Source organism: Panthera onca, chromosome C1 (genome assembly GCF_046562875.1).
Source record: "Panthera onca isolate mPanOnc1 chromosome C1, mPanOnc1 haplotype 2, whole genome shotgun sequence".
NCBI lineage: Eukaryota > Metazoa > Chordata > Mammalia > Carnivora > Felidae > Panthera > Panthera onca.
In genome coordinates, this window is record NC_138346.1 from 212970516 (window position 1) to 212991364 (window position 20849).

The window sequence follows — 20849 nt, forward strand, 5'->3', positions numbered from 1 at the left end:
CAGGCTGGTTTTACGGAAAACATTTATTGTGAGAAAATGTCAGAGCAAATGACTGGGGGCTCCCACAAACTGGTGGGTTTCCCCAAGGTTGGAACTGGGGCAGGAGCTCCAGGGGCAGGGGCCCTCGCTGCCGGCTACACGCTCCGCCGGAGGAGACCTTTGGCAGTCAGTTGGCCCAGACAGAGGACGGATGAATGGCTATCAGATGACAGGCTGTCAGAAGGGCCTTCTGAGGTGAGGGAAGGAGGGCAGGCAGACAACCTTCTCCTACCCCTCTGTGGTCTCAGGCTGAGCTGTGCAGGGGGCCAGGTTCCTGGTCATCTTCGGGCTGATAACGATGCTGCTGTTGGTGACGCGGGGCCCATACCAGCCTGCCCAGAACTGGGTGTCCTTGCCCCCGTGCTGGAAGAGGATGTGGCGGACGCCCGGAGGGTAATCTGAGAAAGTGTAGGAGACCTGGGGGGTGGGGAGAGGAAGAAGTGATCGCCCGGACTGGGGAAGGGACGAGATGGGGTGACCACCCCGCTGGAGAGGGGAAGAGCCAGGTCCTGCAGGGGAGAGCCCCCCCACCCCCACCCCCCGGCTGGACACCACGGGCTCCAGGCAGGAGAGCTGGGGCCTTCTGTGCCCTGAGGCTGACCCTTGTTTCTTTGCCCTCGTGGCCCTGAGAGAAGCAGGTGGTGAAGGGCAAGCAGGTGAGGCCTCACCTCCGTCCACTTGGCATTGTTCCATTGATCGATGGTCACGGGCGGGGGCTCGAAGGAGGCCAGGACGATGTAGTCGGCTGAGGCCAACTGTACGCGGAGGTGGTAGGTACAGCCACAGTCTGCTCTGGCGGCGAACCTGGGGGAGGGTGGGGCTCAGGACTGTGCACCCCAAGACAGAAGGTGGCCCTGGAGGTGGGGGAGGTGGCAGCCCCATAAACTGGAGCTCTGAGTTGGATTTCCCTGCTCTGCCCCTGAGGCCCCGCTGGTTTCACTGCTCCCTGGGCCCTACTGTGCCCTTGGGGCAGTGGAGCAAAGCAGCATCCCTTTTGGGTATCCTGTGCTGATGTCCCTTTAACACAACAAAAGAGTCCTTACGGATCAAGGCCTGGGCTGCGGGAGCTGTGTCACCTGTACGTTATCATGGATCAGACTGGAGATGTGGTGGGAGATTTAAGGGGTGGCCTGTGTGACAGGGGCTGGTATGGAGCTCACCCTCTGGCTGTCCACCCCTCTGCAGCTTTGGATGCCCCTCCAGCCCCATCCGTGATGCTTTGAGTGGCGGCCTAGGGCCTGGCTGGAATTGGGGTCCTGCCCCTGCTGCTTTGGGCCAAGCCAGAGTCTTGCAGAGCTCTGGGTGCCAAGTAGGAGCCTGGGAAAGAGCTGAGGGGTGCACGGCGAAGGGGGAGGGGAGGCAGATAGGCGGGAGGCGTGGAGCAAAGTCCGGGGAGGGTGCGTCCTGGTGTCTCTGCTGCTTCAGTACTTGTTTGGTGACACTTTATCTGCGGGCTTCAGTCTCCCCATCTGTAAACTGGAATTAACACGTGCCGATGCAGGGTGGCAGGAGGGCCCAGAAGCACTGAATGAGCAAGTGCCGGGTCCACCGGCTCTGGGGGCAGCCCCGACCCCAGGACACTGCCAGGCACAGACTGGGCACTGCCTATGGGTGTTCCCAGAAAGGAAAGAGGGGAGGACGCAGAGCGCGGCCCGAGCCCTGCTCACCAGTCCTTAACCACGATGTCAGGCCGAAACGTGTCTAGCAGCTCCTCCCCGTAGCCCTCGGCCTTGAGGTCCACCAGCTGGGACTTGAGGCACATCCTGTGGAGCATAAGGAAAGGTGGACATTTCCCGGGTGTGCGCCGTGGCCAGGACCCAGCAGTGTCCCCCGGCTGCTGTGGGACCGCGGCCACTGGCTGGTGCTGGCCTATGAGAAACACATGGGGGAGGGGTCTGACCCACCTGTGCCTCGGTGGCATGTGACCCCAGTCCAAGGGTCCCAAAGAGGGCACCTTGGTGAACTCGTATTCCTAGATTAGGAACCAGAAGATACCTCTGACTTACCCTAATCACCACCCCCACCCCGCCCCCCCCTGCCATGAATCCAGGCCGCTAAGGACTCCTGTTCTAGGCTTCCACTTCCTCCAGCTGCAGAGAGAGGCCCTCGCTGAAGCTTGAGGTTTGGCAAAAGGTGTCCTGACCCCCTTCCCCCTCGACACTGCCGGCTCGGTGGTTTGTCCCTTACCCAAAAGATGTGACAAAGTACTTCTTGACTCTGGAGTCGGGAAAGTCCGTCCCGTGGTCTCCGGGGAGGCTCTCCACCTTCCAGCGGTCTCCGCCGTTGGAATCGATCTGCCAGGAGGTCATATCCTCTAGGAGAAACGGACCAAGGTCAGATTCCCCTGGGTAAGTGTACAGTTGGCCCTTCCCTCCTGCTGTCAGGAGGGAGGGAGGTATAAGGCTGGGCTTACTCAAGCTCCCATCTCAAGGCGAGCACCCCTCCAAAGTGCCTTTCCTCCAGCACATTCCCCCGTCCCCACCATGTGGGCTCTGATCCGGGACCCTCCCTGTCCCGCCTTGTCCCTGACGGGCTCTACTTGTAGCATAAAGCTGGGAAAAATAGAGAGTATTACCAGAAATTCTAAACTAGCCTTTCCTTCCTTTCGTTCACACTGTTGCTGGAGGGCTCTGGGAAATACCCAAGTTTCAGTTCTCAAAACATGAAGTTATGAAGGGCCTGTGATGGTACTCCTGTTCTTAATGGCTAATGTCAGTTTGTCCCAACGTGGCCCACTGACTTGACTGACGTTTCCCCTGACACCCTAGCTATGTAACTGAGATCCAAGGGGGCCCGAGGACTGGTTTGTGGGTTTGGTGGCAGGTCATGGGAACCTTCTGGGCTAGCTCAGACCCCCCTCTGCCCAGGCCAGGAGGGATAACCGTGAGGGTGGGCGTCTTCTGCATTGGTGGCATGTGGTGGCCCCATACTCGTGATCCCCACCAGGTTGGCCTGGCAGGTTCCGGTCTCCCCGTTCAGACATTCCGACTGAGCTGAGAGGACCTTAAAAAAACAGCAGTGTTTCTCTACCAAGGCTTTCCAGAACAGTCACCAAGGGAGCTTTTCCAAATTGCTCTCTTCCTCCCTCTACTAGAAGCCCACACCTATTCCCTGGGTGCCCCGGGGCCCACCAGTAGAGAACCAGGGGAACAACACAGAAATCCAGCTGTGGGCCTGAGCCAGGCACAGGCTGCAGGCGGGCTCTGTGGAAGCTGTGTGAGCTGAGCCGGCAGCTCAGCTGGGTCGCTTCGGAGTGGAATCTGGGGCAGGCAGAGAGATTGGGTGTCTGGGCCACTGTCTGTGGGGCCTCAGAGAGGGGCCCGAGGGCCCTTATCAGTCAGGACCAGGCCCCAGCAACTGGGCAGTTCTGGATTTTCCGGTAGGACGCTCATCACGGGCCTAGCACTCCCCATCTATAAAATGGAGCCAACCTACTTATTCGGTCAACTCTCAGGATCCTTGTGAGGGTCAAGAGAGAAAACCGACGTGAAAGGGGTTCCGAGCGTACAAACTACGCCTCAGTCGATTGCTGCTGTAGCCCCAACAAGAAGCCCGGTGCCTGGGATGTGGTAGGTGTTCAATGAAGGGAAAAAACCACTGGCAGACATAAGAGAACATTAAGAGCTACGCAGGGGCCTCAAATTATGCAGTCACCTCTTGAAATCCTTATTTCCTTCATCTGGGTAATAGGGATAACAGGAGGATAATGACATTTGTGAAGACCTCAGTCCAGTGCCTGATGCAGAGGAAGCCCCTCCAGAAATGTTAGGCAGCTTAGACCGAACTCAAGAGAGGACGGTGAATGTGTAGTCTGTTCATTCAACAAACGTTTTCTGAGCACCTGCTATGTGAAGGCATCATTGCGGACACTGGGCGGAGAGGGGCAAGCAAGACCCATGAAGTCTGGACCTTGAAGTCTGTGGCAGAGGGGGAAAAAAAAAAAAACGACCAAGAGATAAATAAGGTAATTATAGGTAACGAAAGTGTCATCAAGGAACTGAACAGAGTGGATGTGATATAGATAGATGCGGGGCGGGAGGGGGTGGGGGTGCGGGCAGGTGTCTGAACTGAGACCTGAAGAATGAGGAATCAGGGGAGTGTGGGAGGGGTGTGAGAGAACGTTCCAGACAGTGTGGGAATCGTGAGGGTAAACAAGGCCTCCTGAGTGGCGGGAAAGGGGAGGGAACCGGCCTGGGGGCAGCCCCCCCCCCCCCCCGACCCACCTTCGGCACACGGATTGCGCAGGAGATTCCTGTGGAGGCTGCGTAGGAAGTAGAAGATCTTCCAGTCGGCCACAGCCTGGTCCCCGTCCTTGGTGATGAAGCCCTCACGCAGGCACTTGCGCTTCCAGAGGGTCACCAGGTCGATGAGGTCTCGCCAGAGGCTGCAGACCAGGCGGCAGCGCAGGAGCAGCTGGCGGGCGGGCACGTGCGTGAACACCTCCAGCAGGATGTTCTCGGGGAGCTCGTTGATGCTGACCGGGGCCATGGCTGGGGTGAGGTAGGGTGCACACACAGGCCTGTGGGGGGCAACACTGGTTACGAGCCCTGACCGAGCAGGTGGACCCCCTCGGATTCCCAGGGACCTCAGCCAGGGGCTCTTTTTTTTTTTTTTTTTTAATTTTTTTAACGTTTATTTATTTTTGAGAGAGAGAGTGTGAACGGGGGACGGGCAGAGAGAGAGGGAGACACAGAATCTGAAGCAGGCTCCAGGCTCCGGGCTGTCGGCACAGAGCCCAACGCGGGGCTTGGACTCAGGAGCTGAGCTGAGCTGTGAGATCATGACCTGAGCCGAAGTCAGAAGCTCAACCGATTGAGCCACCCGGGCTTTTGAAACGAGAGGGGTAGACGGCGCATTTGAGTGTCCTTCCAGTACAGAGTAGGCTGTCAGAATACGGAGTGGTCACATGCTACGCACATTTTTAAAAGAGTATAGTAAACACATTAATAGAGACTTTAGGAGCTAATATTTAAAGGGGCCCTTCCCGCCCCCCCCCCCCCATTAAAAAATAATTGCCTAACGGGGCGCCTGGGTGGCTCAGTCGGCTTAGCATCGACTTCCGCCGAGGTCATGATCTCACGGTTCGTGAGTTCGAGCCCCGCATCAGATGACTTGGAGCCCCACTTTGGGTGAGCACAAATCCTGCTTTGGGTGAGCCCCACTGCTCGCTCGCTCTCTCTCAAAAAAAAAAAAAAAATGTAATGGTGGACCTGGTGGCCTGGAAGACCTTGCCGAGGCCACGCTGTTGCCTGTGGGCTCTGCAGGAGTTTGTGGTGATGTTATTTTGGTGCTGGGAATTCACTATCTGTCTGGGGACGTAATAAAGATTTTATATTCCACGTCACAACTTCATTAAGCGGTGGGGCTAGTGCTGAGAAACCAACTTCCTCTCCCCAGATTGCTCACTTTGGCCTGGAAGCCAGATGTGCTGAAACACCCCAATGAAAAGCACCCCCCCCCCCCAACTCCATTCTGGTTAGGGCATCAGGCCAGAACCCACTTTGAAATGCTCAGAAACTGCAAAGCAGATTGAGGGAGCCTGAGCAAGCCTGCCTGGGTTTGAATCCTGGCCTGCAGTGGCTAGCGTGGGGAGCTGTAAAAGGAGCTAACAACTGTCCCAACCTCAGAAGGGCCAGGAGGACTGAGTTAGCACAAGCAAAGCACTTAACATAGGGCGGGTAAAGAAGTGCTCCAGACCCCCATTACTTACACTTCTGTCGTTAACAGCAAAAACAGTCCAGCAGCTGTAGTTACTCGCCCCCAAGAACACCTTCCACCCTCTACACCTGAATTGCACAAGGGTTCTGGAAAATTCACAGTGTCACCCTGGCCTGAATCTTGCCTGCTTATCCAGATCTCTAAGGAGATCCCCTAGGAGGGGAGGGAAGGCCAGCCACTGTCACTCAGATGGGCCTCATCTGATTACAGGTGGGAGAAGGAGGAACTATTCTCCCACCCCCAGAGTTTCTGAGATTTCTCACTTTCCATAGCAGCCTACAGTCTTCCCAAAGCTACCGTCCCAGCAAAAACGAGGTGGGCGCATCATCTAGTTCCTGCCCAGAGAGGAGCGTTTCAGCAGGGCAGAGAACAATAAAAAAGTACTTGTACCTTGCACAATAATGCTAGGATGGGAAAAACTGCGTGTGGCTAGGTCTTCCGATTTTTCAGAAGCAACTCTAAACGATTTTGAAAATACGCCACCTGTCAATTTTTAAATGTTGGCAACTTCTAAAGGCACTGTCTTCGCCAAATAAAAGTCGCTGGGTCGGAGTTAGAGGAGACTTAGGTACGAATAGCTCCTCACCCAGGCGTCCAGAGTCTGGTCTCTGGCTCCGGTTGAGGTTGAACGTTATCACCAGCACCCGCTCCCTTGGTTTCTATACTTCAAGGGTCTCCGACGAGGCCTGACTGGGGCAGGAGGCGAAGCCACCCCGGGGCACCCTGTGCTTCTCACGTCCCCAGCCCGAGTCGCGACCTTCTTAACACCCCCTCCAGGTACTGTTAGCATGCCAACTTCTCGAAAGCAGAAGCTGAGGCTTGGGAAAGTTTGGGGCCGTTCCCGGGCCCCCGCCGGCATGGTACTGCCGGGAGGTCCCAGATCGGCCCCTGGCAGGGTGTCGCTCCCAGGCGGCACGGCCCGGAGCCGGAGCCAGGACCGGGCGGCGCGGGATCCGGCCCGGCTCGTGACCAGACCTGGGCGACAGCGCCCCACGCTGCCCCTCCGCCTCGCGTCGCCCCCACCGCCGCCCCGCCCCCCGCCCCGCGGTCCCCGGAGTCCCCGCCCGCTCGAGACTGCGTCGCCGGCTCAGTTAATGCCCCGCCCCCAGCCCCTCCCTTCCCTTCCTCCTCTCCCCCCCTACCCCGGGGGGTCCCGGACACCCAAGCCCTACCCGCGCCTGTCCCACGCCCGTCCCCCGGGCTGGACTACGACCTGGACGCGGGGCGGGACGCCCCGCCGGACCTGAGCTCCGGGTCTGCCTGGACCCTTCGCCCTCCGCTGCGCCGTCAGCTCTCGCCCCGCCCCGCCCTCGCGTCACGCGCCGCGCTCGGACCGCCCCCCTCGGGTCCCGGGGCCGCGCCCACCGCCTCGCCCCGCCCCACGCCGTCCGGCCCGACGCCCGCTCCTTCCGCAGCCAAGGGAAGGGAACCCTGAGGTCGTCGGTGCCTCCGCGGCGCTGCGGGCCCTCCGGACCTCGGAGCCTTAAGCTCTCTTCTCCTCCAGGTGGTGGGCGGCCCGGCAGCCGGATCCCACGTCTTCCCTTTGCTTTCTCCTCCCTCAGGGAAGTCCGAGCTTTCTCCTAACCAAGCGTCCACCTGTGCGCGGGTCACCCTGAGACCTCTTTACCCGTTCCTTCCGGTATAGAGGGAGGTGGGGCTCGCCGCAGAGGGTGGTTGCTGGAACTCTGGGCTGGAGCATGGCTTTCACCTTCACTAGGGAGTGGCTTCGCGTAGGCCTCAATCTACTCAAAAGTAAAAACCTCCCTGCGTTTATGTCGGGATTAAATTTATTAATTCCTTTCTTCATTCAACAAATAATTATCAAGCACCTACTTAAGGCAACCACAAAGGGTTGTGCAGGCTGTGCACTGCGCCAGGGTGCCTGGCCCAGGCCATCCCGTTAACTCGTCAGGGCTGCATCTCCCCCAAAGGGGTCTTTTACTAACTGGTTTACCATACTGCTAGTGAGTGGTGTCCCTGCCAAGGCTGAGGCCCTAATCTAGTTTGCTACTGAGATAAACAGTACATTAAGCACCAACTGTGTGCCGCATACCATTCTAAATGCTGGGGCTTCATCTAATGTCAGTAAAACTCTTGGCCAAGTAAGTAAGCGGTAACTGGTGCCTGCAGTGAGATGCATACAAGGGCTACCCAGATATTCCCCCCCACCCCCCAGGGCAGGGCTTCCCATGAAACTTGCCTTTCCCCCTCAGAAACCACAGGGCACAGGTTGGGCTGGGAACACCTTTTATTTAGCTGCATGCAGCAGGAGCAGAATCACAGCACAGCTGTCCTTCCAGCAGGAGGGAGAGGAAGGAGTGAGGTTGGGCAGGCGGGGTGGGGGGGTGTTCTGGAACGGCAGTTCCAGGGGTGGGATAGGGGCTTGGGATGTTTTCCAAGCCACAGGGAAGGTGATCTGGGCATGGAGGTGGATGGGTGGTCCTTGAAAACCTCCCACTCATCTCATCCAGGGCTTACATGTCCCGGCTCTTAGAATCAGGGTCTAATCCTGCCCCCCACCTGCCCTGGGTTACCATGCACAGGACTCCAGGGGTCTTCTGGAGATCCTGCCTCCACCTGATACCCATCTGACTTCCGACTTCTCGGGCTTCATCGATAATGAGGTCAGTCCAGACCTGGCCTGGACCACAACCCATCTTGGGCCTGCCCATCTCAGGCCAGGCCTGAGCTTGGCGGGCAGAGCAAAGAGCTTGGGAGGGGCAGAAGACAGGCCAGCACAGCTCCTCTTCTGCTCCCAGATCTGTCTGAGCTATGTGGTCACCTCCCAGCATCTGCACGATCTAGGCCAGGCACAGGCTTGCCAGATGTCTTGACTGTCCTTGCTCTGAGGGCCCCCAGTGTAGACAGGGAGAAAGGGCCCAGGAGGGGAAGGTAGGAGACACGCATCTAGATTTGGCATCTGAGCTCGGAGACCACTCTTGGAGGAACCTGGGAGAACATCCTGTACCTCCCCAACCTCAGGGGCCCCATCTCTTAAAGGAGCCCACACAGGCCTCCCCTGCCATCACTCAGGCTGAGACCTGGGGCAGAGCGCTGGCCCCCATGGCATGTGAGGCTCCACAAAATAGGCAACTGAGGGGCAAGGATGAACCAGGAGGTCTGGGGGAGCCCGGCCCCCCTCCCCTTCCCTAACCCAGCCCTTCTCTGAGAGCAGTTTACCAGTCGGGGTTTGGCGGATCAGGGCTTGGGGGGCGTCAAGGCAGTGGGGGCCCGATGGTGATGCTGCTGTTGGTGACCCTCGGGCCGTACCAGCCGGCCCAGTAGTGAGTGTCCACGCCGCCGTGCTGAAACCAGATGTAGCGGACGCCGGGTGGGTAGTTGGAGAACGTGTGAGAGACCTGGCGGCAGGTGGAGGGAGAGAGGTCACGGGCCAAGGTCTTAATGCTGGCCCAGCAGTCAGCAGAACTGAGTTCTAGTCCTACTCTGTGATTTTGGGCAGACCCCTTCCCCTCTCTGCCTCAGTTTCCTCATCCGTAAAATGGAGCAGAGTCCTCCTGGGTCCGTCCACTCCACAGGATTGCCCAAGCGCAGCTCAAAGGAACTGAAGGAAAGTGAAAGAGGTCCAATACGGTCATCACTGCGCACGCGTGGCTATTTCAGTTAAAATTAATCAAAACTAGAGAAGATTAAAAATGTAATTCCTCAGTCACACTAGGGACTAGCTCTTATTAAGTGTTCGATAGTCACATGTGGCTATTGGTTACATAGACCATTTCTCCTGGACAGCACTGGTCTCAATTGGCAAACTATGGCCTAGGGGCCCACTGCCTGTTTTTGTAAATGAAGTTTTACTGGCACACAGCCGTGTCTATATAGCTGCTTTCACAACGCAACGGCCCAGCTGAAGGGTTGAGTACAGGTGATAGAGACAGCAATGCCTCCGAAGCCTAAAATATTTGTGTCTGCTGCCCCCTGGTCTAAATAGTAGGAATAACCGATATTAGTAACTAGAACCCGCCAACCTTTTCGAACATGGCTTTACCAGCACCATTTCGCTGATGTCTTTTCGAGCTCGAGCAGCTGGTGCCCAGGTGAGAAGCAGCAGAGCTGGGATCCGAACCCAGGCCCGTTCGACTGCAGTCTCAGCCTTGGGCAATATGCCACCTGCCCTCTTCCCAGTTCACATACCTCCCTCCACTTGGCATCGCTCTTCTGCTGGATTGTTGCCGGGTCTGGCTGGAAGGTCCCCAGCGGCGCATGTGCTGACGACAGGAGCTGAACACACAGCTGGTACTTGGACCCGCAGTCTGGCCTGGCTGCGAACCTGCGTGCAGAGGGAGGGCCCATCAGGGCCTCGGAGATGGGGGGGCAGGGTGGGGGCGGGGCGCCTGAGTGGCAGGCCCCCCTCCCCCAGGCCCTCGCCCCAGGCACTCACCAGTCCTTGACCTCGATGTCCGGCCGTGTGGTGTCCATCAGCTCCTCCCAATACCCTTCGGCCTTGAGGTCCACCACCTGGGACTTGAGGCAGGTGCTGGGGAGGGCGGGCGGAGGGATGGGAGGGGCTGGGGCTCAGCACTAGGGCACTGGGGGGTTAGGGCTGCCCCTCTCAGGGGCAGGAGATCCCTGGGTGAAGTGGCTTGGGCTTCCCCCCACCCCAAGACTTCCCCAGCCTCAGATCTTACTAATAAGAAGTCACGAAGTATTTCTTGACCTGGTCATTGGGGAATTCCTTCCTCTGGTCTCCAGAGAGGTTCTCCACCTTCCACTCATCGCCTCCATTCACATCCAGGCTCCAGAATTCAAAGCCCTCTGGCCAGAAAGCAGAACTCACGTCATACGGAAGCCCCTCAGTGGTCCCTTTCTCACAAGTGCCCCTTCCTCCTGGATCTGCTCCTTGGATCTCTGCAGCTACCCTCAAGCCTCACGCTGTGGGATGCTGCTGTCTTTTTTTTTTTTTACTTAAAAAAATTTTTTTTAATGTTTATTTATTTTTGAGACAGAAATAGAGCAGGAGTGGGGAAGGGGAAGAGAGAGGGGGAGACACAGAATCTGAAGCAGGCTCCATGCTCCGAGCTGTCAGCACAGAGCCCGACGTGGGGCTCGAACCCACCAACTGTGAGATCATGACCTGAGCCCAAGTTGGACGCTTAACCGACTGAGCCACCCAGGCGCCCCAACAGTAGCTGTCTTGTATTAGGTGCTTCCTGTGCGCCAGGCACCATGGCAAGTGATTGCCACTGGGAATCCCAAGACATGCGACCATGGGAGTGACCAGATCCCTTCTGTGATGGAGAACGCCCTGATGCCAGAGCCAGCCAGATCTGGAGCTAGTCCCAGCTCTACCAGTATGAGGCTGTGTGACCCTAGATACGTTGCTTTCCCTCTCTGAGGCTTGGTTTTGTCCTCTGTAAACTGGAGTTAAGAACAAGAGCTGGCAAACTTTTTCTGCCAAGGGCCAAAAGAGTTTAGGTTTTGTGGGCTACATACTATCTCTATTAGTCTTTATTTTTATTTTTATTTTTTTGATATATAACCATTTAAAATCACAAAAGCTAGTTTCAGCTCCTGGGCCAGGTGTGGCTAATGGACCATAGAGTGCCAAGGTCCATGGTCATGGCCATTGGGGAGTCAAGTGAGGCAGGCATCTGAAAGCTCTGGACGGCTTGGAGTTATTTCATTGTCATTGTGCTCCAGAATTTGGTCATATACTAGAAAATGAGGTTCCCATCCCATCCCATCCCATCCCAGTGCCTGGCCAATGAGTTACTATGCAGTAAGAGAAAAAGAGAGCTCTAGGTGATGTAGAAATTTTGTTTTACCTGTTGTTGTAATACGCTGGGAGGAAGAGTGGATCTCTCATCCTCCCATGAGTAAAGTCCCCTTTGCACTCTGGGACAGTCCTAGTCCGCCTAGCCCTGGAGTCTGGGATCCAGGCCAACAAATTATGGCTCTGATTTCCTGGTCTTGTGTCTTGGGCACAAGTAGTCCTGACTGGTCAACAGTCCCTCACTGGGGAAATAATCTTAAGAGTGGAATGCAAAATGCCACTCTCGACCTCAGTTTGCCCATCTGAAAAATGGGAGCATTAACAGCACCTACCTCTTGGGATTATTGTGGGAGGATTAAGGAGTTAAGCCATCCAAAGTGCCTGGTTCATAGTAAATGCGTAATGAAAGTCAGCTGCTGTCACAGCCGTGTGTGTTGGGGGCAGGTCAGACCCCACCCTACATCCCACCTTCAGCACATGGATTGTGTAGGAGATTCCTGTGGAGGCTGCGTAGGAAGTAGAAGATCTTCCAGTCGGCCACAGGCTGGTCCCAGTCCTCGGTGATGAAGCCCTCACGTAGGCACTTGCGCTTCCAGAGGGTCACCAGGTCGATGAGGTCTCGCCAGAGGCTGCAGACCAGGCGGCAGCGCAGGAGCAGCTGGCGGGCGGGCACGTGCGTGAACAGCTCCAGCAGGATGTTCTCAGGGAGCTCGTTGATGTTCCCCACGGCCATGGCTTGTGGCTTCTGGACAACCCCCTGTGGTTATTGAGAAGCTACCCTTCAAAGCCGGCCCCTTCCCCCAGAACAGAATATTTGCAACACCCCATGGTGGTGGAGGTTCCCATCCCAGCTCTGCCACTTGCTGTCTCGGGAAATTCACCGAGCGTCTCCGAGCCTCAGTTTCCTCCTCTGAAAAATGGGACCAGGAACTGTACTAAAATGGGTTCAAATGCCGTGACACAACAGATGCTCAATAAATGGTAACTGATTTTACTGCCACCATACGACAGCCTCTAAAAGACGCTAAGGAGGCCCAGAGGGGTGCCAGTACCTGCCCAAGGTCACATAGACAGAGGAGGGAAAGAGTCTTCTGATTCTAGAGCCGGCCTTTTCCAAAAAGCAAGTCTTTACAGTGTGAATAACAATGCGCAGCCCCGCAGAGCACTCCAGCAAGTCCTCCAACGGAGGAGGGAGAGAGATTGGGGGCAGGGGGGATAATTATCCTGGTGTCTGACGGAGGTCTAAAGAGCTCAGGCGACTTTCTCAAGGCCTCAGAGTAAATGATCCCCCTAGCTGGGACTGGAGATGGGGTGGGAGATGGGGAAAGAAAGGCCTTTCCAACACTCCCATCTCCATCCTCGCGGCTGGGCTTTCAGCCCCACGACCCCCGGCGCGCGCGCTTCCCACCCTGCGTTGTGGCTTTAAAGTGCCCCAATCCAAAGCTGGGGCTTGGACCCCTGAGCCTCGATAAGCGACCCCGGCCCCGGTTCCCTCTTGCGCCGCCGCTGGAGCCCGCGCCGCGCAGCCCCAGGCCTGGGCCTTGTCCGCGCCGGGCCGCCCTCTGCGCACTGCCGCGAGGCCGGAAATCGCCCTGCTCGCCCGCCCGCCCTCCGGCCCCCAGCCCCGGACGGCCCGCGCCCCCGCCGCGGCGCTCCCCGCGCCCACTCCCGCCGGGTCACCTTCGCTTAGCCGCCGCTGCCGGATCCCGCTGGGTCGCGGGGCTGAGCGGACCTCCGCCGGCAGTAGCGAGCGCGTACGGCCCCGCCCCGGCCCGCCAGGCCCCGCCCCGGCCCCGCCCCCCTTGACCCGCCCCGCGCCGCGCCCCCCACCGCTACGTAGGAAAATTACCTGGAGTGGGGCGCGGGGAGGGGCCTCCGCCCTCCTCCCTCCTCCAGGGCGGCGCGCCCCGCACCCTCCGCATGACCCACACTCGCGGTGCCCCCTCGCCTCCTCCTCCCAGCAGCCACCCCTGGGGGGAGCTGGGAGACACCCCAAATCGGATCCCCATTCCCATTAAAAAATCCGACTCCTGACCTTTCCCTGCCTCCTGGGTCCGCCTGGAACCGGTAGCCTCAGGCCTGGGGCCGACCGCTCCAGACTGCGGGGCGTCCCGGCTCCGGGCCAAAGGCGGGGCGGGGGCGGAGGCGGGGGCCTTTAAGAGGCGCCGCCAGCCGGGACCCGACCTAGACGCGGGCAGCGCCTGGACTCGCCGCCGCCGCCGCGGGACTCGGGCAGCCCCGCAGCCCCGCAGCGCTCCGGCTCCTCCTCCTCTCCAGACCGCCCTCCGCAGCGATGGACGGAGACGGTGAACCAGGTAGCCGCTGCCACCCGGATCCACTCGCTCGGCCCGGGAGGGGAGACCGAGGCAGGCGGGCGAGCGAATGCTACGGAGAGGGGGCATCAGAAAGCGAGGGGGTCCCGGCGACCGAGCGCGGCAAACTTTCACCCACGCAAAGCCCTTGAAACAGTTTTAAAAGAGCACAGCCCTGTGGCTGGAGGCCTCCAGAGGTGACAGGCAGGGAGGGAGGACTCCTGGGTCCTATTTACGGGGGGAGGGGGGGGGAGGGGGGGAATAGTGTAGGGGTAATCCCACATTCTCGCCTCTCAGCTTCCTGAGGGTCTGTTGGGTCCGGGTCTGGGACACATCTGGGACGCCGGAGGCTGCAAGCTTTTTTTTCCCCCCCATCAACTTCTTTCATTTGCCAGCTCTGGCCCTTGAACTGCGTGTATCCCTACGGCTTTCTTGGGGTTACCGGCCTCTCCTCACCCCATCCCTGCCTTCCTCCTTGGCTCCCTTGTCTGGAGGGACTGCTCTTCAACTGGGTGGCTGGTTGCCCAGTGGGGATCAGGCCAGCGGTGAGGGAGAGTTGGGGCACAGCTCAGAGCCCTCTGAGACTGCCCAGTCATCTTGCCTGGCACCAAAGACCCCCCTCTCCCCATCCCTCGAATTCCCTGCTGGGCCTGTAGGGGTTGCCTGCTGAGTCAGGGTGGGAACAAAACCTGCCTGCAGATTTCCCCACCCCGGTCCCAGCAGGCCCATCTGAGAGTGGGCCTTCCTGGAGGAGTCAACAGGAAACACTGATGCACGCTCCGGTAACCAAGCCCCTCTCTCCCCAGTCCTGAAACTCCCAGCTCCTTCAGCCCATGCTCCCAATCCGTGACCCCCTTGCCACGCCCTCTATAGGGCCCCAGAATGGGCTCCTGCTTTTTCCCAGGGCTCAGCTATTCCCTGGACTCCAGGGCCCAATGTAGGTGAGTGAATCAGCCTGGGAGGCAGCTTCTAGGGGCCAGATAACTTTCCGACAGCAACAATGTGGGGAGTTGTGTGTACTGGAAAGGGGTTGGGGGGGGGGGGGGCTGTAATTAGATCTGGGGCCTGGAGTGCCAGGCCTGGGGCCAGAAGAGGGGACTGGGCAAGGTGCACCTTTCGGGGGAGCATCAGGTGTCCACCAGGGCCAGGGCAGGGCAGGGGGAGGGCTGGAGAGGTGAGGACACTGGGGCTGGCTCCCCAGAGAGCTGTGGGCAGCAGAACAGGCAGGTGATGCAGCTTCAGGGCCTGGCATTTTCCTTTCTGTCTGCCCATTGTTCTTTCGTGTGACTTGGGAGAAGCGAGGAAACTGGGCCTCAGTTTCCTCTCTGCAAAAAAGAAAGGGAAAACCCCCGCATCATAAAGATGTGCCCCCCCCCCCCCCCAATGCAGCTAATAATGAAGGAAAGCGTTGTGCTCAGATTCACTAAATAAGATTTGCGGAGGACTGACTGTGTGCTCTGGGCTCTGAAGAAGAGGTAAACCCTGGTTCAGCTCTCAAGGGCCTGACTGTGGGAGGGGGGAGAATGTGCTACATGTGAGGAGGGGCGGTAAAGCCTGGCAGGCTGGGGTCCCGCCAACATCCAGACTTGGGTCTAGGCCCTGCCTGTTCTCCCCCCACCCCCGGTTCAGCCTGTTTCTACCACTGCCTGGGCTTTCCAGGCTCTAGCCCTTAGGAACCCCCCATCCTAGATCTGAGAGCACTAGTCTCCCCCACCCGCCCCCATCACCCAGAGTGGTCCCAGCCCCTCACCACCGTGTCTTCCTCCTCCAGAGATACTGTGCACTCAGTATCTGCTTACTCAAGGTTTTGATGGCCCAGCTGAGGCCGGCTGGGTTCCAGGAGATAGTCTAGCCTGCAGCTCCTGACGTCTGTCCACCTCCTTACACTTTAGAATGCTCTTGCCCCCTCCCCAGGGGATTGGAACATCAGCACTGTTCGAATGGCCTGGCACAATGATTACTCCCATTTTATAGATGAGGAAACTGAGGTCCAGGGATAGGACGAGGGAGTGAAAAGACCTTCCTTTCTTGAGCACTTATTACATCTCCCTGTTTGATATACCTGCTGTCTATTTTATTTGAGAGAGAGAGAGAGAGCGAGCCCCAGCAGGGGAGAGGGGCAGAGGGAAAGAGAGAGAGAGAGAGGGAAAGAGAGAGAGAGAATGAATCCCAAGCAGGCTCCATGCTGAGTGCAGAGCCTGGGGTGGGGCTCGATCCCAGGACCCCAGGATCATGACTTGAGCTGAAACCAAGAGTTGGGCACTCGATCGACTGGGCCACCCAGGCGCCCCTACCTGCTCTCTTTTAATGAGCCCCCACGTCATACTGCTGTGGCCAGCAGGGGATTACGATCCCTGTTCCCCTTTCCCTTCAGGCCTCAGATCCCCATGTCCCTGTCCTAATACTAGCAGCATAACCCTTGGTGAGTCAAAATCAAAGGCACCTCCAAAGTCAACAAACTATTTTATTGAGGGCATTTTTTTTTTTTTTTTGAGCCTGGATTTGAACCCAGTCTTCACTCATTTGCTGTGTGATCCTGAGTGGTTTCACCTCACTATTGCCTCCGTTTCTTTATCAATGACATAGCGACAGCAGGAGGAGCAACCTCAGAGAGATGCTGCAAGGATTTGGAATAAATAAAAACGCTGAGGACAATGTCTCGCTCTTGCTAAATGCCCAGGAAACATTAGCTGCTGACAGTGTGCCAGGGAGGGTTCGAGACGCCAGGCACTGGGGTGAAGCAGTGAGTGTCCCAGACCCAGTTCCTGCCTTCTTGCACTCACTCTAGTCCTGAGGGAGGTGTTTACAAACCAACACACCCTAAGACAAGCGCTAGGAGGGACAGGAACTCCACGGCTAGAAGATTTCGTGGTGGGAAGTCCGGGAACCGTCCCCAGAGGAGGTGAGGGGAGGCAGGGATCTCAGGGCGCGGTTGTAAGGATAAAGGAGTGGATGAAGTCAAGTTTGTGCAATTAGATGGGTGCCCTTACGATCAGATTATCAGTTGCTGTTAACCGCTCGGGTTTACTGGCCCTGCCAGGAAACTCTTCCGACTGGGCGCTGGTCTGCGGCCCTAGCCCCCTGGGGTCTCCTCCACTGGGCGCCGGTCTCTGGCCACAGAGCCTCGGGCCCCGGTTTCGGATCGTCCGAGGGTGGGTGAGGGGCAGATACCCGACACGTCGCGGTTCTGAAGCTTGGAGGGGGATATTCTGAGCAGAGTCACAGCCCCCGCCCCCCTCCCCTCCCCCGCCTGCAGAGAGCTTGGGCCAGCCGGAGGAGGTGAGCCCGGAGGGGCAGCAGGAGGAAGCCGGCGCGGAGGAGGCGAGCGCCGGGGAGGAGCGGCCCGAGGAGGAGGAGGAGGAGGAGGAGGCGGCGGCGTACCTGCAGGAGCTGCCCGAGCCGCTGCTGCTGCGCGTGCTGGCCGAGCTGCCGGCCGCCGAGCTGGTGCAGGCCTGCCGCCTGGTGTGCCTGCGCTGGAAGGAGCTGGTGGACGGCGCCCCCCTCTGGCTGCTCAAGTGTCAGCAGGAGGGGCTGGTGCCCGAGGGCGGCGCCGAGGACGAGCGCGACCACTGGCAACAGTTTTACTTCCTGAGCAAGCGGCGGCGCAACCTTCTGCGCAACCCGTGCGGGGCAGGTGAGCGGCCCCGGGGAGCTCAGCTTTCCCTGCTGCAAAATGGGCCGGAGCAACGCCAGCCTGCTTGGAGGGCTAAATGGGATAAAGCCCCGGCACGACGCCCCGCGGGGCAGCCCCGACAAGAATCCTGTGCATATTATTGGCTCCTGGGGCCGCCTGCTCTCTGGGGGGTCCCTTTTCCAGGTCCTTCCACCCTCACGATCTGAGGCAAGACGGGCCCCGTGGAGGACCCTCCCAGGAGGGAGAGAGAACCTGGGGACGAACAGGAAATTCCTCCCGTTCCAACCCCTCGCATCACCTGCCTCCCCACCACCCCCCCCCCCCACCCCGTTAAAGGACCACGTTCCCCTGCCCCGCAACTGATGGCGCGGGAACCAGCCCGGCCACACCCTCAGCAGGGAGTGGGTGACCAGGGTGGGGCTGTCGTGCTCTTACAGAGGACCTGGAGGGCTGGTGCGACGTGGAGCACGGAGGGGACGGCTGGAGGGTGGAGGACCTGCCCGGAGACTGTGGGGTGGAATTCATCCACGACGAGAGCGTCAAGAAGTACTTCGCCTCCTCCTTTGAGTAAGGAGAAGCGGGATGGAGGGCACGGGGGTGGGGGTGGGGGGAGGGGTCTCCACTCCCTCCTAACTCCAGTTCCCCAGGTGGTGTCGCAAAGCGCAGGTCGTTGACCTGCAGGCTGAGGGCTACTGGGAGGAGCTGCTGGACACCGCTCAGCCGGCCATCGTGGTGAAGGACTGGTGAGCGGCCTTGGGGGTGGGGCCGGGACGGTAGGGAGGGGAAGGGAGAGGGGGGAGGGAGGGAGCAGGGCTGTGGGGGGGGGGGAGGGGCGACCTGGAGCCGCTGCCCTGCCCCAGGGGCCGGGGCCTCCCAACTCTACTGGTTGTGGCTACATGGGCCACGGGGTTTTCGGGAGAAGGTGGAAACCCACCTGTCCTGCTGACTTTCAAAGGTGGGCAATTAAAAAAACAAAACTTGTCACTGTGGGCTGGCTTTAGCCCCGGGGGTGGGTCTGGCCGGCCTGGGGTGTAGTCCCTGGGGTTTGGACCTTGGGCGAATCCACGCTGTCTCTGGCCTCAGCTTCCTTATCTGTAAGACGGGGACCTTAGTAGTACCGGCCGGCGGGGTTGGGCGGAAATGAGAACTTCGGTAGCAGGCAGGGCCCGCAGTACCGGCTGAGCAGGGTCCCCCGGCCCTCGCTCTGTCCCTCGGGGCAGGTACTCGGGCCGTAGGGACGCCGGCTGCCTGTACGAGCTCACGGTGAAGCTGCTGTCGGAGCACGAGGACGTGCTGGCCGAGTTCAGCAGCGGGCAGGTGGCGGTGCCCCCAGACAGCGACGATGGCTGGATCCAGGTGAGCCTGGAGGCTCCGGGGGCCGGGGCGGGGCCTGGGAGCGAAGGGCGGGGCTCATGGAAACCCCGCCCATGGCACGCGCGGCCGGGGTAACGCAGACTTGGCCGAGAGGTGTGGGTGAGGGACCCTGGCTGAGACACCCAGAAAGGGGGCGGGCCAGGGGTTGGGAAAGTGCGCTGGGGTGGGGTGGCTGGGGGAGGCGTCAGGGCCCTAACCCGACCCTCCTACCTCCACCCCCCAGATCTCCCACACCTTCACCGACTATGGGCCCGGTGTCCGCTTTGTCCGCTTCGAACATGGGGGTCAGGACTCCGTCTACTGGAAGGGCTGGTTCGGGGCCCGAGTGACCAACAGCAGCGTGTGGGTGGAGCCCTGAGTGACCCCTCCTCCAACCTCAGCCCTCTTGGAGGTGCAGAGGCCTGGGGTAGATAGGCCTTAGTCAGTAGCCCCCTCACTTTTTCCATCCCCCACCTCACCCCCACCCCCACACACTCCTCTCCTGCCCCACTCTCCCAGCCCAGCCCCCACACTGGGAAAGAGGAGTTTTGCTGGCGTATATGTGCATCTAGAAAATAAGATGGGTGAGGGTATGGGCCTGGGTCGGGCCCACCGCTGAATCCCCTGCACCTAGTACAATGCCTGCCGCAAAGTGGGCACCTAATAAATATTTGTCCAAGGAAGGAATGAATGAACAAACGGATGAATGAACACCGCCCCCTTTGCATCCTCCTCTGTCTCTTGGGGGCCCCTGGCCCAGCCTGGAAAAATACTTGGTGGGGCTCCAGCTGCTCTGGTTTCCAGAGGCCCTTGGGCCGGTACAGAGCCAGCCAGGCCCCGGGCCGGCTGGACAAAGGCCGGGATTGTGAGGCCAAGGAGTGGGGAGCTGGGCCTGGCGCCTGACTGACACCCAAGCTGCCCAGAGGCCAGAACAGGGTGTGTGTGTGTGTGTGTGTGTGTGTGTGTGTGTGTGTGTGTGTCTGTCGGGGGCGGCGGGAGTGGGGGGGGGGTTGCCCTCCAGGCCTCTCTTGGTCCTCGTCCTGTTCCTTTCTGAGACCAGGATGGTGGGTGGCGGTAGCCTCTCACTTAGCACACGAATTCTCCGGGGCCCAAGGGATGGATGCCGGTGGCCCTGGTGGGGATGGGGAGCTGGGGGTGGGGGTGGCTAGGGGAGAGGCTTGGTGTCCCTCTTCAGTACAGGCACACTTCATGCTGTCCTCCCTGGCCTGGCGATGGATTGAACAGCAGCATCTGGTCTCTGGTCATATTCTTTCTTTCTTTTTTTTCTTAAAAAAAAAAAAAAAGTTTTATTTATTTTTGAGAGAGCGCCAGTGGGGGAAGGGCAGAGAGAGGGGGCAGAGGATCCAAAGCAATCTCCACGCTGACAGCAGTGAGCCAACTAGGGGCTCGAATTCATGAACCGTGAGATCATGACCTGAGCTGGAGTTGGATGCTCAACCGACTGAGCCCCCCAGCCCCCGCCCCCCCCCAGCCCCCGCCCCCCCCCCCCCCCCCCCAGCCTCTGGTCATTTTTCTAAGCCCTGCCGGGAGGCTGGCTCTAGCCCTGGTTTGAGGCGGCAAGGGTGTGGTGCCAGGCCCCTTTTTTGGCCTCTCCAGCAGCTCTCAAACCCAGCCCCTCCCCAGGACTCTCGGGTGTTGGTCCTGGGGCTGAATGAGGGTCTCCCCATAGCCTCTCTCCTCTAGGCAATGGTGACCAATAAAATCTCAGTGCCCACCCTGCCCCCCCCCCCCCCCGCCAGCTTTCCTTTGATTCTGATCCCTGCTGCCACCTGCTGGTCAGGTGGGATTGCAGGCTTTAAGCTGGGGCCTGCCTGGGCCTGGTCACTGGTTCGTTCCTTCACTCCCCAATCCTGAAGCCCCAGTCCCCGGGGCCGGGCTCTGTGCAGGGCCCTGAGATTCCAGGGGTGAGGAAGATACTTCTTGTCCCAGGAAGAGGGGGCATCCTGGGGTCCTGGGGCGCCTCCAGTCGTCTCAGCTCTGGGGGCATCCTCAGTCTGACAGGGGAGACAAAACCCTGATCTCGAGAACTCCCCAGTCTGAAGGT

At 59.2% G+C, this 20849-nt stretch overlaps 3 protein-coding genes across 9 annotated transcripts; 1 reads left to right on the forward strand and 2 right to left on the reverse strand.

The window, feature by feature from the left end:
* Nucleotides 1-5: 5 nt before the first annotated feature.
* FBXO6 (F-box protein 6) lies at nt 6-7343 on the reverse strand. 3 transcript variants are annotated; one of them, XM_060624679.3, is made up of 6 exons: nt 7232-7343; nt 4263-4558; nt 2227-2353; nt 1707-1802; nt 708-843; nt 6-456 (listed from the first exon to the last, which is right to left on the reverse strand). In XM_060624679.3, the coding sequence occupies exons 2-6, from the start codon at nt 4525-4527 to the stop codon at nt 268-270; spliced, it is 813 nt and encodes a 270-aa protein (XP_060480662.2). In that variant the 5' UTR covers nt 4528-4558; nt 7232-7343; the 3' UTR covers nt 6-267. The 3 variants fall into 3 exon arrangements, with proteins under 3 accessions (XP_060480662.2, XP_060480660.2, XP_081652582.1); XM_060624677.3 differs by lacking the exon at nt 7232-7343 and adding an exon at nt 6930-7057; XM_081796456.1 differs by lacking the exon at nt 7232-7343 and adding an exon at nt 5750-5843.
* Nucleotides 7344-7987: 644 nt separating this feature from the next.
* Nucleotides 7988-17202, reverse strand: FBXO44 (F-box protein 44). 5 transcript variants are annotated; one of them, XM_078452428.1, is made up of 6 exons: nt 17179-17202; nt 11954-12242; nt 10401-10527; nt 10154-10249; nt 9907-10042; nt 7988-9116 (listed from the first exon to the last, which is right to left on the reverse strand). In XM_078452428.1, exons 2-6 carry the CDS (start codon nt 12216-12218, stop codon nt 8973-8975), a joined length of 768 nt encoding a protein of 255 aa, XP_078308554.1. In that variant the 5' UTR covers nt 12219-12242; nt 17179-17202; the 3' UTR covers nt 7988-8972. The 5 variants fall into 5 exon arrangements, with proteins under 5 accessions (XP_078308554.1, XP_060480663.1, XP_078308555.1 ...); XM_060624680.2 differs by lacking the exon at nt 17179-17202 and adding an exon at nt 13335-13438; XM_078452429.1 differs by lacking the exon at nt 17179-17202 and adding an exon at nt 13166-13278 and having other exon boundaries at nt 10430-10527.
* Nucleotides 13700-19467, forward strand: FBXO2 (F-box protein 2). Its single transcript, XM_060624676.3, has 6 exons — nt 13700-13800; nt 17054-17431; nt 17869-17998; nt 18079-18174; nt 18652-18787; nt 19029-19467. Exons 1-6 carry the CDS (start codon nt 13779-13781, stop codon nt 19161-19163), a joined length of 897 nt encoding a protein of 298 aa, XP_060480659.3. The 5' UTR covers nt 13700-13778; the 3' UTR covers nt 19164-19467.
* The last annotated feature ends 1382 nt before the right edge of the window (nt 19468-20849 follow it).